General features: G+C 53.2%; 2 protein-coding genes across 4 annotated transcripts; one reads left to right on the top strand and one right to left on the bottom strand.

The window, feature by feature from the left end:
* Window positions 1-2,129: 2,129 nt before the first annotated feature.
* DMAC2 (distal membrane arm assembly component 2) lies at window positions 2,130-7,449 on the bottom strand. Of its 3 annotated transcripts, none has more exons than XM_058709654.1 (6): window positions 7,164-7,330; window positions 5,837-6,073; window positions 4,375-4,455; window positions 3,712-3,848; window positions 3,455-3,617; window positions 2,130-3,034 (listed from the first exon to the last, which is right to left on the bottom strand). In XM_058709654.1, the coding sequence occupies exons 1-6, from the start codon at window positions 7,316-7,318 to the stop codon at window positions 2,857-2,859; spliced, it is 951 nt and encodes a 316-aa protein (XP_058565637.1). In that variant the 5' UTR covers window positions 7,319-7,330; the 3' UTR covers window positions 2,130-2,856. The 3 variants fall into 3 exon arrangements, with proteins under 3 accessions (XP_058565637.1, XP_058565638.1, XP_058565639.1); XM_058709655.1 differs by having other exon boundaries at window positions 2,132-3,034; window positions 5,837-6,033; window positions 7,162-7,330; XM_058709656.1 differs by lacking the exon at window positions 7,164-7,330 and adding an exon at window positions 7,337-7,449 and having other exon boundaries at window positions 2,133-3,034; window positions 5,837-6,033.
* A 3,466-nt stretch (window positions 7,450-10,915) lies between these two features.
* On the top strand, window positions 10,916-12,968 carry ERICH4 (glutamate rich 4). The gene is made up of 2 exons (XM_058709670.1): window positions 10,916-11,154; window positions 12,233-12,968. The coding sequence occupies exons 1-2, from the start codon at window positions 10,981-10,983 to the stop codon at window positions 12,458-12,460; spliced, it is 402 nt and encodes a 133-aa protein (XP_058565653.1). The 5' UTR covers window positions 10,916-10,980; the 3' UTR covers window positions 12,461-12,968.
* Window positions 12,969-14,105: the final 1,137 nt, after the last annotated feature.

The raw sequence follows: 14,105 nt of genomic DNA, 5'->3' as shown, positions 1-14,105 counted from the left end.
GCCCTGGAGCTGAGCTGCCCCGGCACCTCCTCCACCCCTTTGGTGCCTCGGGTCTGCCTCACGGGGGCGGGATCCATCCCTCCCCCATTCCCCACTCCAGCCCCACCCACAGCTGCACCGTGACTCCAGGAACACTCACATCCGGCCCCCCGGGACAGGAGAGGGTGTCTGCCTGTGTTTACGTCCCTGCCCTCCCGGGGCCTCTGCTGTTGAGGCTGCTGCAGCTGTCTGGGGAGGCCGGCAGACGAGGTCTCCTTAGCCCAGACCTCCTGGAACCTTGGGTGGCACCGAGGACCCCTCTGAGCCTGGCCTGCCCCCCTTCACTCCACCCTGGATTGGGAGGACCCTCTGATATCTCCTCCTCGGCACCCTGTCAGCAGCAGCGGATCTGTCCGGAGCTGATCGCTTCCCCCTAAGTCTGAGTAATGGAGCCCGCGGGAGCCGCTGGAGGCCAAGCACACAGAGGAAGTGCCGAGTGTTGATGCAATGAAAGCCAGAGTGGGAGAAGACAGCCAGGGGCAGGGCCCTGAGCGCCCTGGAAGGGTCTCCCCAGCAGGCCTCCCCCACCCCCACCCCCACGCGGGGCTGGGAGAAGAATCTAGCTTCTCCCAGGGGTGAGAGGTCCTGCCACCAGGGCTGACGCTGCTCCTCCTGGGGGGTGATTGGAAATCTCAGGGTACAGCGTTGGTTGTTATGGAACTGGAACAGGGAAAGTCCATCGAAAGTCCATCGTGGAGAGTGAAGAGCTGCCTTCCTGTGGAACACAGTTCTGGGGGGAGGTTGCAGGTCAACCATGAGCTGCCGGGTCCAACACTAACCTCCCTCAGCGCTGGGTCCCCCCCTCCAGATTACGTCAGGGCCTCTCTGGCTTCTCTCCTAACTGCAGGCCACACTGGAGTCCAAGTTCCAGTCAGCCGACCGGAGAGAGCCCTTAGAACCACCCAGCTGTACTAGCTAACTCATCACTTCCAGTAAGTGCCCACAGACCCGTGAACTTGGCCCATCTGTGTGATAATCCACCGTCACTGGTCTAACACCCTTAGACCCCGGTGTCCCCCGGTTTCTGACTATATGTTTGCAAATCTTACAATTCTTCTAGTGTAGAAAGCTGCACGCCCTGGGTCCCGGCGGACGTCTGCACTCTGGAGGGCAGAGATTTGACCCTTGGTATTTGTGGGTCCGGTGATAGCAGGGGTGCTTGTGAGGAGTCTGCAGGGGCGTAGATGCCTGCTTTCAAGGCCTCTGCTTGGGTGAGGTGAGCACAGGGTTGTTAAGCACGGGAAGGCTGCTGGGCTCCTCGGACATTGGGAAGGGAAGCTCTAGTGACTTGGGAGCGTGAGATCGTCTGTCTCCTCTGATTCCAACCAGACGACCCCATTCCAGATTTCAGGTCCCTCGCGTACCAGTCAGCACCCACGCTTGCACATAAGAAACTTGTCAAGGCTGGGAATCCAACCGTCATAACGACAACCCACAGACTTCTAGGTTGTGTTTTCAGTTCTGGCCACCTGCTGGAAGAACTTTGAGGGGGGGCAGTCACAGAAGCTCCCCAGTTCTCAGACCCTGGCCTGAGCTAAGCAAACACTTGAGCCTGTCATCGTCTGTGAGCACTGAAGGGCATGCCAAAGAATGTGTCCAGCACCTATGTTTAGAATTGTCACTACTGTCACATGGGTCAGGTGCAGCAGCCCCAGGGGCTCCCGGGACACGTGCTTCAGCTGGCACCTCATCACAGCCCCAGGCGAGAGCTTGACTGTGGTGCCACCGCAGCCGTGGAATTCTCCATCCCGCTTCTCACCACCCAAGAGCTCAGCCCTGAGCTCCAAAGGCAGGACAGGACCAACCCCAAATCCCAGCTTTTGTGAGTCTGTCTCCTGGAACACTCCAGATGCCAGTGCCGTATGAACGCGGATCCAGTCAGGAGAGAAACACCATACAGTAAATTGAGCAGGTGAAGTTTAATGTAAAGAATTATTGACTTGAATGGCAAATTGAAATAATAGGGACTCGCTGGTAAGGTGCCTCAGCATTTACTGGAGGTCCCCCAGGTGGGGTGCCGTGGAGAGTCATCTGCAGGGAGATGCCTCAGTGGAGGCACAGCTCTGAAGCTGCCGGGGGGGGGGGGGGAGAAGCTGCTGACCACCGAGCACTCAGGGAGCCCAGACCGAAGAGTGAGCACATCTGAGCACATCGTCGTCGGGAACCAGGAAGCAAAAGCCTCTCCTCCTGGAACCTCTCGGGCGCCCTCTACTGACAAACCTCTTCGTGCCACTTAGCAAAGGCCCAGGTCAGTTTTCACGGAGAAAACGAGAACGCTGAATTTGGAGCCAATACGTGGGTAAGCGGCAACACTGTGGGACCTGGGGCGCTCCCGGCATCTCGTGAGTGCAGGCCAGGGATGCCGTAGCCTGCGGTCAGCTGAGCGGTGTCACACCCCGAAGACCCGTCCCCTGGCATGCCAGCAGCGCCCCCATGTCAGCCAGGTCCAGGCAGGAAGCAGCAGCACACTCAAATAAAGATACTTGGAGAGTCTCTGGACACAAGGGCAGAGTCTCTTACGTGCTAGTGGGCAGGTGTGGGGAAACCGCGGGGGGAAGCACAGCTCCTGGGGCTGGTAACCCTCCCCCAGGCCTGAAGAGGCAGGAGGAGGCGACTGTTGGTTGGAACCCAGGAGAGAAGCCTGCGGACAGAGCCTCCTGACAGGAGACAGGAGCTGTGACCTTTCCCCCCAGGATGCAGCCAGCCAGAGCCCAACCCCCACACCGAGTGAACCCGACGGAAGCCAGAAGTATGGGGAACCGTGGGACACTCCGCCGGGTCCCGCTGAGATCCAGCCTGACGGTGGCTGGCCGAGAGCTAGGCAGGGATGGGGCCGGCTGTGTCCTGAGGCTGCTCCTCTGGCCCCAGCTTGAGGCCCTGGGCCCAGTCGGCCCCCAGGACCTCGCAACTAGGAAGCATCTCTTCCACCAGGATCCGAGTGAGGCCCGGACTGGACACGGCAGGGAGGTCCGAGATGTCCAGTCTGCGGAGGTTCCTGAGAGGAGGCACCAAGGGGGAGGCCCGCGTCAGGATGGCCTCTGTGTCGGGGAGGGGGTGTGCCAGCCCCCACTTCAGCCCCCAGCTCCTTAACAGTAAAGTCCTCCAGGGTCCAGAAAACGTTAGAGCGGCTCAAGTACACGACACCCACCACGTTAATCCCGGACGCACACTCTAGCTCCTACTGTTTACAACAGTGCAAATGTCACGGGGTTTTCGTTGAAACCAAAAGGAAGAAAAACCAGGCATCCTTTCCCTCTGCCACAGATTCACCGCGACTGCTCATCTGTGCCGACCCCACACGTGCTCCGGATTAGTCGTGGCGGCAGGGACACGGGGACTGCCTGACTGGCCCCCTCCCCGCTTTCCTGCACCTGTCGGGTGGGAGCCCCCACCCTGGCTTGAGCCGCGGTCTCACCAGAGGTGGTGGAGGCAGGCGAGGCCCCGTTCAGAGACTCGGGGACAGCCGGCCAGCGAGAGCTCCTGCAGTGAGCTGGCCAGCGGGTGGAGGCGGCTGAGACACCAGTCATCCACGTGGGGGCAGCGCTGCAGCCACAGGGACTGGAGCTCCTTCAGGGCCACTGCAAGGGGGCGGGAGGGACGGCACTGAGGGCCTTTCTGGAACCCACCGCCAAAGGGAAAATGCACCGCCCTGCCCGTCTCCACCGCACTCACAGAGGCTGTCCAGGCCTTGGTAGTTGATGGCACAGCCGCTGGCATCGACGGCCTCTATGGGCACCGCCTGCAACTTCAAGAAGTCCAGAGAGAAGTGGCCGCGCTGATTTGGCCGGATCCACTCCCTGCCCTGAAACCTGGAAGGGGAGGGGGGGTGTCAGCAGGACACCCCCCCTCCCCAGACCTCCAGAGGATGCTCCCCAGCCCCGGGCGACATGGTCCCACGGGATCTGGTGCACTCGCTCTACATCAGGCCCTGAAAGTTTTCATGGGAACAAAATGAGGGGTAGATGCATAAATGACCTTTTTCAAAGAAGAAGAAAAAAGGGGAGAAACACCAGGAGGAGGAAGGGAAGAAGGAGAAAGGAAGGGGCCAAGGAAAGAAAAGAAACATGGATATTTACTGAGCACGTGTGCTGGGCCAGGCCTGTTCCAAGTGCTTTGGTAGCAAAATGGCTTTGAATCTTTGCAGCAAATCTCATAGGTTGGGTACAACTGCTGTCCCGTTTTACAGGTGACAGAGCGGAACAAGTTCAGGAACCAGCCCCAAGCCCTAGAGCTAGTAGGGGCTGGAGCCCGGAGCTCATGGGGAGTCAGGAGAGCCTCAGGGTCCGTGCCCCACGGCCTCCCCTAAGCCCACTTCGGACACTTGTGCCATCATACCTGACCGCGCCTCCCTGCTTCAGGATGAAATAGGCACCTGCGACGTAGGGACCATATCGCTGGTTGATGTGGTTGAAGGGTCTGTGGAGAGAACAGTAGCTGAGGGTGCGGCCCCAGGAGGTCCCCCCACACCCCTCCCCCACCATGCCCGGGTGCTGCCCAGAGTCTGCAGCAGCAGGTCTGGGACATGCAGACAGACAGACTGATGACACAGGCTGCAAGGATTTACTGGTATCTATTCAGTGCTGGGCACCAACAGATAGTGGCCCTTGCCCTTGTGAAGCTAATATACAGAAGGAAACATAACCAGGAAATTAAGGGCGAATTGCAGAGAGAGACTGTTCCACAATGAAAACAACACAGAGGGACTGACTAGGAGTGCCTTGGCTCAGGGGTGGGGAAGCAGAACGCTGCTTTATTAAGAAATACTTCATGCAGGAGGTGACGCTTGAGCAGAGATTTGAGTGGTGGGAAGAAAGTCGAAGGTCAAGGCAAAAGCCTGCCAGGCCGGGACAACAGCTAGTGTAAAGGCTCAGAGGCTCAAATTAGGACGGCAGAAAAAAATGGCCACGTGGACACCATGCTGGTGGGCATAAGGGGAGTAGGGGTAGGGATCTCAAGGCTCAGATTTTAGGCCCTGGAGTCTGGCTTTCATTCTAGTTGCAAGGGGAAACCATTTGAGGTTTTTAAGCAAAATAGTGTTTTCCATTTTTTTTTTAAGTTTATTTTGAGAAAGAGGGAGAGAGAGAGAGAGAGAGAGAGAGAGAGAGAATCCCAAGCAGGCTCCACACTGTGCAGAGCCCGATGTAGGGCTCAAACTTACAGAACTGTGAGATCATGATCTGAGCTGAAACCAAGAGTCCAATGCTTAACAGACTGAGCCACCCAGGTATCCCTCTATTTTAGTTTCTTAAGAGTCCTTTGGATGATTTATAGACCATAGACTGGAAGAGGCAAAGGGGGATCAGTTTAGGAGATTAGTACACTAACCCTAACCATAAAATGAAGGGGCTCAGACCAGACTAAAATAGTGAGGACCAGTAACAACGGGTCAAATTTGCGATGATCTAGTATTTTATTGGTGGGCCAGAGGTGGAAGACAAGAGAAGAATCAGGGAGGACTCCTTGGAATGTGGCCTGAAACACTGGGAACAGTGCTGCTGTTTCCTGGGATGGGGAAGGCTTGGGGGTGAACAGACTTTCTTAGGGGCAAGTCAAGGGCTTGCTGTTCCCCGTGTTAAGTCTGAGGTGCCATCCATGTCTTGAGGTGCCTCCAAGAGATGGTGGGCAGCAGGTCACCCATATGAGCTCGAACCCTTGGGAAGGGTGTGGCTGGAGATGAAGATACAACTGGGCAGGGCTGGTATGGAAGCCACACGGCTGTCCGGGAGTCACAAGGGCAGGATCTGAGTTCTCCCTGGTAAGGCCCAGCAGCAGGGTCTTTTTGGCCAAGGGTTCTCACCGATTTTTCTGGTGCACCTTTGACATCCGCTTTCGGAGCAGGTGGTCCCTGAGAGCCTCCACGTCATAGAAGCGGTCAGCCAGGAACTGGAGCAGCGACCTCCCCTTCTTCTGATTGCCCTCGGGGGCCACCACCCTGCTCAGGCCACCGATGCCCCTGGTACCCCCATTCCATACTGGGGCCACCAGGTGCAGGGACTGGGGAGGATGGGAAAGGAGACGCTGAGTCTGGAGTGTCCTGTGAGAGTCAGAGCCAGATACCCCTGTTCTTGGTCCATGAATTGTCTCCCCAACACTGCTTCCTGGCTCACAAATTTCTCCTTTCAGAACTTCCAAATTCTGCTTTTGGAACCCCCCCCCCTCCCAGATTTCCCCATGTTTCCCCCAAATTCAATCCTAAATTCTCTCTTTGATTTGGCCATTCTTGGTCATCCCAATTCTCCCCCGATCTTTCCCCAAACCCTTATGTTTGTGTTTATCTGAGCTCTTAATTTCCCACAAAATATCCCCTTAATTATACCCCATTTTCCTTGGAGTCTTCCTAAATAACCCACTTCTATCTCCCCAAAATATATATATATTTTAAAGATTTTATTTGTAAGTAATCTCTACGCCCAATGCAGGGATCGAACTCACAACCCCCAAGATCAAAAGTCCCACGCTCTACTGACTGAGGCAGTCAGGCGCCCCTCCCCAAAATAGAATCTTAATTTTTCTTGGTTTCTCCAAACCACCCTTAATCCACCTCCTCTTCAATCTTCCTCCAGTCTTCTCTTAGCCTGCTCCAATTTCTCCTTCTGTTTCAACCAAATTTTCTCAACAATTTGCCCAAATCCTTATTTTTCCTCAAAATTCCCAGGTTTCCAACCTCTCACTTTATTTTTCCCTAAATCCAGTCCTTGATTTTACTCAGGTCTTCCTAAATTCCCTCCAGGAATATCGCAAGTGCTTCCCTTAATTTCCCCCAGGTCCCTCCCTCAGAACTGCTAAATTTGACCCCTTGTTTCCTGTCCTCAATTCCCACCATCCCTTTGCTTTTCCATAAAAATTCCGAACTGTCCCATGAGCTCTCCTCAACTGTATCCTTTTGTCTCTTACCGTAGGCCCTCAAACCCTGACTTCTCCAACCCCTCCCTAACCCCCTTCCTTTGCAGGTCCCACTCCCAGGCACTCGCCAGCCCGACTCATAGAGCCCGCAAACGATCCCTCCCTCTGATTGGCTGGGTGCGCCATTTTCGGAACACACTCCCTGCTTCCCCATTGGTTCCCCCAGCCAAGTCCCCGCCCCGCTTCCTCCCTAAAGCGCCTCGGCTATCTGCGACTCACACCGATCCTTCCCGACCCCCAGAGGCTGCGTGTCTGCGATCCCATCGCGAGCCTTAGTGGGAGGGGCCTTCTGCTGTCTCTTGCTCCTTGCTTCCTGGGTGTTGACAGAAACCCTGAAGGCTGAGACAGCAGAGTAGGCTTCAATCTGGGGGCTCATGGAGATCCGGTCACTTACCGCCTTGGGCGCCGCCATCTTGCCAGGCTACGTAACCGGAAGGGGCCGGTTTTTCTTAGTCCACCCGCTCGATTGAGCCTGAGACTACTTTTCCTAGGGTGCCGGCCTCTCTATTTTTCCGACTCTCCTCTTAAAGGCACACGCACTTTTTACTCCGGTTTAGGGATTCCTCCCACTGCCATTTCCATGGTCCTTACAATCAGACTCTGCAGGCTTTTCCTAGGAGATAGCGGTTAGTCCTTCCTGGTAGACTGGTAGAGTACCCTTCCTCCGACTGTACTCACAGTCCCCGTGAGCTGCTCTCTTCCTCCAGTTTTCATACTGACTAGGAAACTGAGTCATTCTTTACACCAGGATCAGGGAAGGAAAAGGTCTAGTGGGTGGTGCGGTTAGACTTCAGGATAAGAGAGATGAGGTCTCAAGACAAGTACTGTGATGTGTCTACAATTTCAGTTTGGAGTTCAACTCCATCTCTCAGTGTGAAGATTGAGTATGAAGTCTTGTGGATAGAATTATTTAAGTGTTTACTGAGTATCTAGCACGTGGCCCACACTGTTTTGGGTACTGGGGTTACTATGGTGAAAGACCAAGCCCTTATCTCAGGGAGTCAACATTCCATGGCTGAGAAAGGATTGACAAGAAACAAAAGAATAAGCAAGATAATTTTAGGTAACTCGTATGATAAGAGGCAAATAACAACAGGCAATATAATAGGCAGTGACTAGGGAGTCAGGACATGAGTAAAAAGTCCTCTCTGAAGACGAGGTATTTAAGTGGAGATGAAGGATAAGAAGGAAACAGCCATTCAAAGATCTAGGGGAAAGGTGTTCCAGGCAGCTGTAACAGCCAGTGCAAAGGCCCAGGGGTGGGAACCAGCTATCAGAGAGAAGTAGGAGACTAGGTCAGAGAGGCGGGCAGGAAGTGGACTGTGCCCTATTCCATTCTCAGGGGCATGTCATATGATTTACTTTTTTTTTTTTTTTTTTTTTGCGAATAAATAACAGGTTTAATGATCCATTTTTTTTTGCACCCGTAGCTACAGAGACATTATAATTCCGGGATATGCAACCATGCAACACAGACCAACTAGCCAATTCTAAACTAAACTTGGCTTCACAGGGTGCCTGGGTGGCTCAGTCGTTTGAGCGTCAGACTTCTGCTCAGGTCATGATCTCACAGTTCGTGGGTGTGAGCCCCGCTTCAGACTGTGCTGACAGCTCTGGGCCTGGAGCCTGCTTCGGATTCTGTGTCTCTCTCTCTCTCTCTCTCTCTGCCCCTTCCCCACCCCCAATCGCACTCTGTCTGTCTCTCTCAAAAATAAATATTAAAAAAATTAAAATAAACATTAAAAAAATAAAAAATAAGATAAAATAAACTTGGCTTCTTACAACTACCCTGTATGTGCTGCAGTCCAAAATGACCCTAATCTCACATGAAAAGTTGTTATAGGGGAACCAGGAACCTGGCTTTGTGGCCAAAAGTAAAAACGACAAGTGTAGTAACGGAAGTGTAGTAATTTGGTGGTTAGTTGGAACTCTGGTGCCCTTCACTGTGCTGCTTCATTCTTCTTACTCTTGTTTTTTTGTCCTCCTTCCGCCCATCCATGATAGCTCTCGGTAGGTTTGAGTAAGCCATCTGAAACTTGTTCACTTCTTCAGAGCTCCCACAGTGCTAATCTTTGCCATCAGTAGCTCTTAACAGACACTTGCTGTCTGAGGGCTCGCAACCCTCCGCAGAACTTTCCTTGGAATGGGTTTAGTCTGACCATCATACTTCTTTAGGGTGATCAGCACGCTGCATGACAAACAGCACTTCTAGAAGAATCTGGTCAGCTTCATCAGGAAGTGCTGGCTCTCCAGCAGCACCATGGCTCAGCATAAGGCCCAAGAAATTCCTGGTTTACATTTTAAAAAATTGTTTATTTATTTATTTTGAGAGAGAGAGTGAGAGAGAGCCCAGGAGAGGGGCAGAAAGAGGGAGGGAGAGACAGAGTCCCAAGCAGGCTCCAGGCTGTCAGCAGAGATCCCAATGCGGGGCTCAAACTCCCGCACCGCGAGATCATGACCTGAGCCAAAGTCAGCTGCTTCGCTGATTGAGCCACACAGGTGCCCCTGATTTACATTTTTTAAAAAGATCATTTCTGCCAGGTGGAGAACAGACCTTAGGCAGTAAGGGTGGAAGTGGGGGCCAGCCAAGAGGCTACTGCAGTAGTCCAAGCAAGAGGTGAATGGAGACAGGAGCAGGGATGGGGCAATGGAAAATGGTGAGAAGTGCTCAGATTATGAGTCTGTTTTGAAGGTTGAGACAATAGCTCAGGAAACTAAAAGGATGGGAAGGCCAATTATGGAGACAGGGAGACTGGGAAAGTGATAGATTTGAAAGGGCAAGTGCGGCGGGCTGAAGAGAGCCCCCCCACTCCACACGCACCCCTCCAAAATTCATGCCCTGATCCCTGGAACTTGTGAATCTGTTATTTTATATGGTAAAAGGAAGGCACGATTAAGTTAAGAATTTTGAGACAGGGCGATGATTCTGGATGATCAAGATGGGCCCAATGCAATGACAAGGGTCCTGTTAGCTAGAAGGCAGGGGGTCAGTCAGTAGGAGATGGGACGGTGGATGCAAGAGTGATTCAAAGAAGCCAAGGAATGTGGTGGCTTCTGGAAGCTGGGAAAGCCTAGGAAATGGATTCTCCCCTAGAGCCTCCAGAAGGAGCCCAGCCTTGTGGACCCATTTTAGACTTCTGGCCTGCAGAACTACACTAACAGTGCGTTGGTTTAAGCCACAAAGTGGTACTTTGTTACAGCGGCAGCAGGAAACTAACACAACAGGGTAGGTCCCAGTTGAGAGCTGTGTTGACCATATTCACCTTGAGACGCCTGAGATGTCTAGGTGGAGATGCTGAGTAGGCGTCTGGAGCTCAGTATGGAGGTCAGACTGGGGTCTGAGACCTGGGAACCATGGGTGTGCAGGTGGAATTCAAACCCTGGGCCTGAGAGAGGGACTCTAGCAGAGGGAGGCCCACACCCCAGTCTTTTCCATGGCAGGGCCCACGCTGATAGCGATGGACTCTGTGGGCAAGTCAGGGATCAGCAGCGCCCACTGCTCAGCTGTGGGCCAGCAGCCTGGACCCTGTGGCACCTCAGCTGAGGCATCGTGGCCTGGAAGCCACCCCTGGCTCCTCAGGCACACTAACTGGAAAGCCCTGGGGTGGCCCAAGTGGGGAAGACAAGGTCCAAGCCGGAGAATGCAGAGGAAGTGTGGAGGCTGAGGAGGAGCAGTGAGAGGGACACAGGAGGGGATGGGACAGATGAGGCCAGGCATCCACTGACCACGGCACCCACGAGGGGTTAGGCCTGAGAAGGGCTCAAGAAGGGTGGGGGTTTTGGCGTCCGCCAGAGGGGGTGTGGCTGGGCCCTTGTGAGCAGAGCTGAGGTTAGACTTTAGAAGGAAGAAAACCCCCATGAGGCTGCCAGTTCTTACCAGAGAGTGGACTTTGGAATTATGTCCCAGGCACCTGCTCCCCCCATCCCCCGCTCTTTGCTCCCTTCCCCCGCCCCCCACTTCCCCTACCAGTTCCTCAGGGGACTGGGTCAATCTGGACCTTGTCACTTTCTGCTCCTGGCTGCCACTACTCAGAGACTATGGAACTGTGGAGGCAACTGAGGCAGGCGGGACTGGTGCCCTCAGGACTGGGCCCACTTCCCCGCGCCCTGAGGGCCCCCCCGCCAGTGAGGAGAGCTGGCCAGACCCTCTTGTTCCCAGGAGTAGACACTGCAGGTGCCAGGGAGAGTCTGCTGTGGATCTTGGAGGAGCTGGTGAGTGAGGGGTTTGGAAGGGCAAGAGATGGGGGCAGGTGGGGGTGGGGACGGAGAACTCCTGGGTGAATGGGAATGAATAAGATTGCAAAGGGGCCAGAGATTGAAGGGCAGAAATTAATAGACAACAACAAAAAAAAAAGGAATTAAGAGACAAGAATAGAGAAACAACAGAGAGAGAGAGAGACAGAGACAAAGAAAGACCCAAAGAGTGAGAGTCAGGAGTAGAGAGAGACTGAGACACAGAGACTCAGAAAAAGAGAGACAGAGATAGGAAGCAGAGATTGAGAGCAACAGAGACAGAGACTCAAATTAAATCTGAGACAGAGAGATGGAGACAGGCAAAGGCAGGGGCAGAGAAATAGAGACAGACAGAAAGGGATATGGAAAGACATAGAGACAGACAAGGGGGGACAGAGAACAAATTCAGGTAACAAAAGAAAGACACACAATAAGGGAGGCACAAAGATTCAGAGACACACAGAGAGACAGTGAAGGATAATGAAATAGAGACAAAGACAGGGGGAGACAGAGGCAGAGATCCAGAGGCCCTGGGAGAAGCAGGCTGGCAGTCAGGATCCGGGACACAGGGAGGACCCCGCCCAGGTGCTGCAGGCCTGGATTGTTCAAGAAAAGCTTACTTGTGACTTGTATTAAAGACGGTAAAGTGTTAGGTGTAGGGACCACTTCAGTGGGGGAGAGACAAGGGCTCAGCTCTGAACACAGTAGGGGCAAGTGGGAATTTCTAGCGACGGAGCGAGTGGGGGTCAGTGGATGGAAAATCTAAGTGAAAGCATCAGGGGGAAGAGGGGCATCTGGCTCCACCTATCGACTAACTGGATTCTTGCTGGAGACAGGCCAGGGAGATGAGACGTGAGCTGGGCAAGGGATGGGGCGCGAGGAACCAGATCAGATAGCGGGAGTGATCAGTCGGCCCAGAGAGGATTTAGGAGCTTAGCTGAACTTTGGTCAAGCAAAGAATCTTCTCCAGGACTCCAGCAGGTTGGGGGGGGGGGGCACGCTGACCCCCCCTGCCCTCCAGGGCGGGGTGCCCGTGACTTCCCCTTCCCACTGGCAGGGGCGCCTCCGCCAAGTGGACGTCCAGCTGCTGGGCCAGCTGTGCAGCCTGGGGCTGGAGATGGGGGCTCTGCGGGAGGACCTGGTCACCTTCCTGGAAGAGGAGGAGAGCCTCGTGGAGGAAGAGGAGGACGAGGAAGAGCCCGAGGGGAAGCAGGAGGAGGGACACTTGGGGGTCTCCTTCTCAGCCCCAGGCCACCAACTCCCGGACTTTGAGATGACGATCTGAGACCCTGCCAGGTGCTTCTGATTGACACACGAACGAGATGCAAATTTATGCAAAGGAGGGGGGATTTGCGGGTCAACTCAACCTGCCGACACAGATTTGGAATCAACACCTGTTCCTTAAGCAAATACATTCTCTGAAGCAAATACAATCTCTGCACAGAGATTGAGGGGCTGGCCCGGGACTGTGTTTGCAGGCGAGGTGGGAGGTTTGCAGAGAAACTGTAGGTGTATTTGCAGGTGGGTTGCAGGGGAGACGTGGGTCTTTGCAAACAGGATGGAGATGCTGGCAGGTGGGCAAGGCTGCCCAGTATGGCGCCCCCCCCACCACCCCCCACAAGTGGCTGTTGAAACATGGCTGGTCTGAAGTGAGGTGCGTGGGACACGGAACTACAGATCGAATTTCGAAGGCTTCCTATGATCAAAAGAACATTTAAGACATTTCAACAATCTAAAAATTTTGTTGAGATGCTATTTTCTGCATAATGGGATAAACATATTACTAAAATTAGTTTCGCCTGTGTATTTGAAAAAATTTTTAATGTGGTAAAATGTATATAATGAGTTACCATTTTAGCCAAATTATTTTTTATTAAAAAAAATTTTTTAATGTTTATTTATTTTTGACAGAGAGAGAGAGAGAGAGACAGAGCATGAGCCGGGGAGGAGCAGAGAGAAAGGGAGACACAGACTCTGAAGCAGGCTCCAGGCTCTGAGCTGTCAGCACAGAGCCTGACGTGGGGCTTGAACTCACAGACCTCGGGATCATGAACTGAGCTGAAGGTGGACGCTCAACTGACTGAACCACCCAGACACCCCCCAATTTTTTTTTTTAATGATTATTTATTTTTGAGGGAGAGAGAAGAGAGAGTCAGAGCACGAGCAGGGGAGGGGCAGAGAAAGGGAGACACAGAATCCAAAGCAGGCTCCAGGTTCTGAGCTGTCAGCACAGAGCCCGATGTGGGGTTAGAACTCATGAACCGTGAGATCATGACCTTGAGCCGAAGTCGGGCGCTTCACCCAGACGCCGCTGTCAGAATCTCCTTCCTTTTTGTGGCGGAATAATATTCCATTGTAGAAACACACCACATTTTGTTTATCCACATTTCTGTCAATGGGCTCTTGGATTGTTTCCACCCTTTGGCAACTGTGAATAACATTGCTGTGAACGAGGATGTGCAAATATCTGTTCAAGTCCCTGCTGTCGATTCTTTTGGGGATATACCCAGAAATGGAATTGCTGGATCCTGTGGTAATTCCGTGTTCGAGTTTTCTGAGAAACCCGCAGACTGTTCTGCACAGCAGCTGCACCATTTGACGTCCCCACCAGCCATGTGCGAGGGTTCCAACTTCTTTCCATCCTCACCAATGCTTATTTTCTTTTTCTTTTCATCCTAATGGATGGGAGGTGGTATCTCATTATGGTTTTGATTTGTGTTTCCCTAATGATTAATGATTTTGAGCATCTTTTCATGTGCTTGTCTGTTTTACATTTACTTTATTTATTTATTTATTTATTTACTTATTTATGTATTTAGAGCCTGTGTGAGGGGAGGGGAGGGGCAGAAGGAGGGAAAGACTCTTATGCAGGCTCCACAGCCACCATGGAGACTGGCTGCAGGTTCCATCTCATGCCTGTGAAATCATGA

The sequence above is a fragment of the Neofelis nebulosa genome, chromosome 17 (assembly GCF_028018385.1).
Source record: "Neofelis nebulosa isolate mNeoNeb1 chromosome 17, mNeoNeb1.pri, whole genome shotgun sequence".
NCBI classification, from domain to species: Eukaryota; Metazoa; Chordata; class Mammalia; order Carnivora; family Felidae; genus Neofelis; species Neofelis nebulosa.
The sequence above is the reverse complement of the archived record's forward strand: the minus strand, read 5'-3'. Positions and strand labels throughout refer to the sequence as shown.

Coding starts and splice junctions, on each gene's coding strand:
- ERICH4 (XM_058709670.1), top strand. CDS start 10,981: ATGGAACTGTGGAGGCAACTGAGGCAGGCGGGACTGGTGCCCTCAGGA. Junction 11,155..12,232: donor TGTGGATCTTGGAGGAGCTG/GTGAGTGAGGGG, acceptor TCCCACTGGCAG/GGGCGCCTCCGCCAAGTGGA.
- DMAC2 (XM_058709654.1), bottom strand. CDS start 7,318: ATGAGCCCCCAGATTGAAGCCTACTCTGCTGTCTCAGCCTTCAGGGTT. Junction 6,074..7,163: donor CTGGGGGTCGGGAAGGATCG/GTGTGAGTCGCA, acceptor TGACTCTCACAG/GACACTCCAGACTCAGCGTC. Junction 3,035..3,454: donor GCCTGCCTCCACCACCTCTG/GTGAGACCGCGG, acceptor GCCTCCTCTCAG/GAACCTCCGCAGACTGGACA.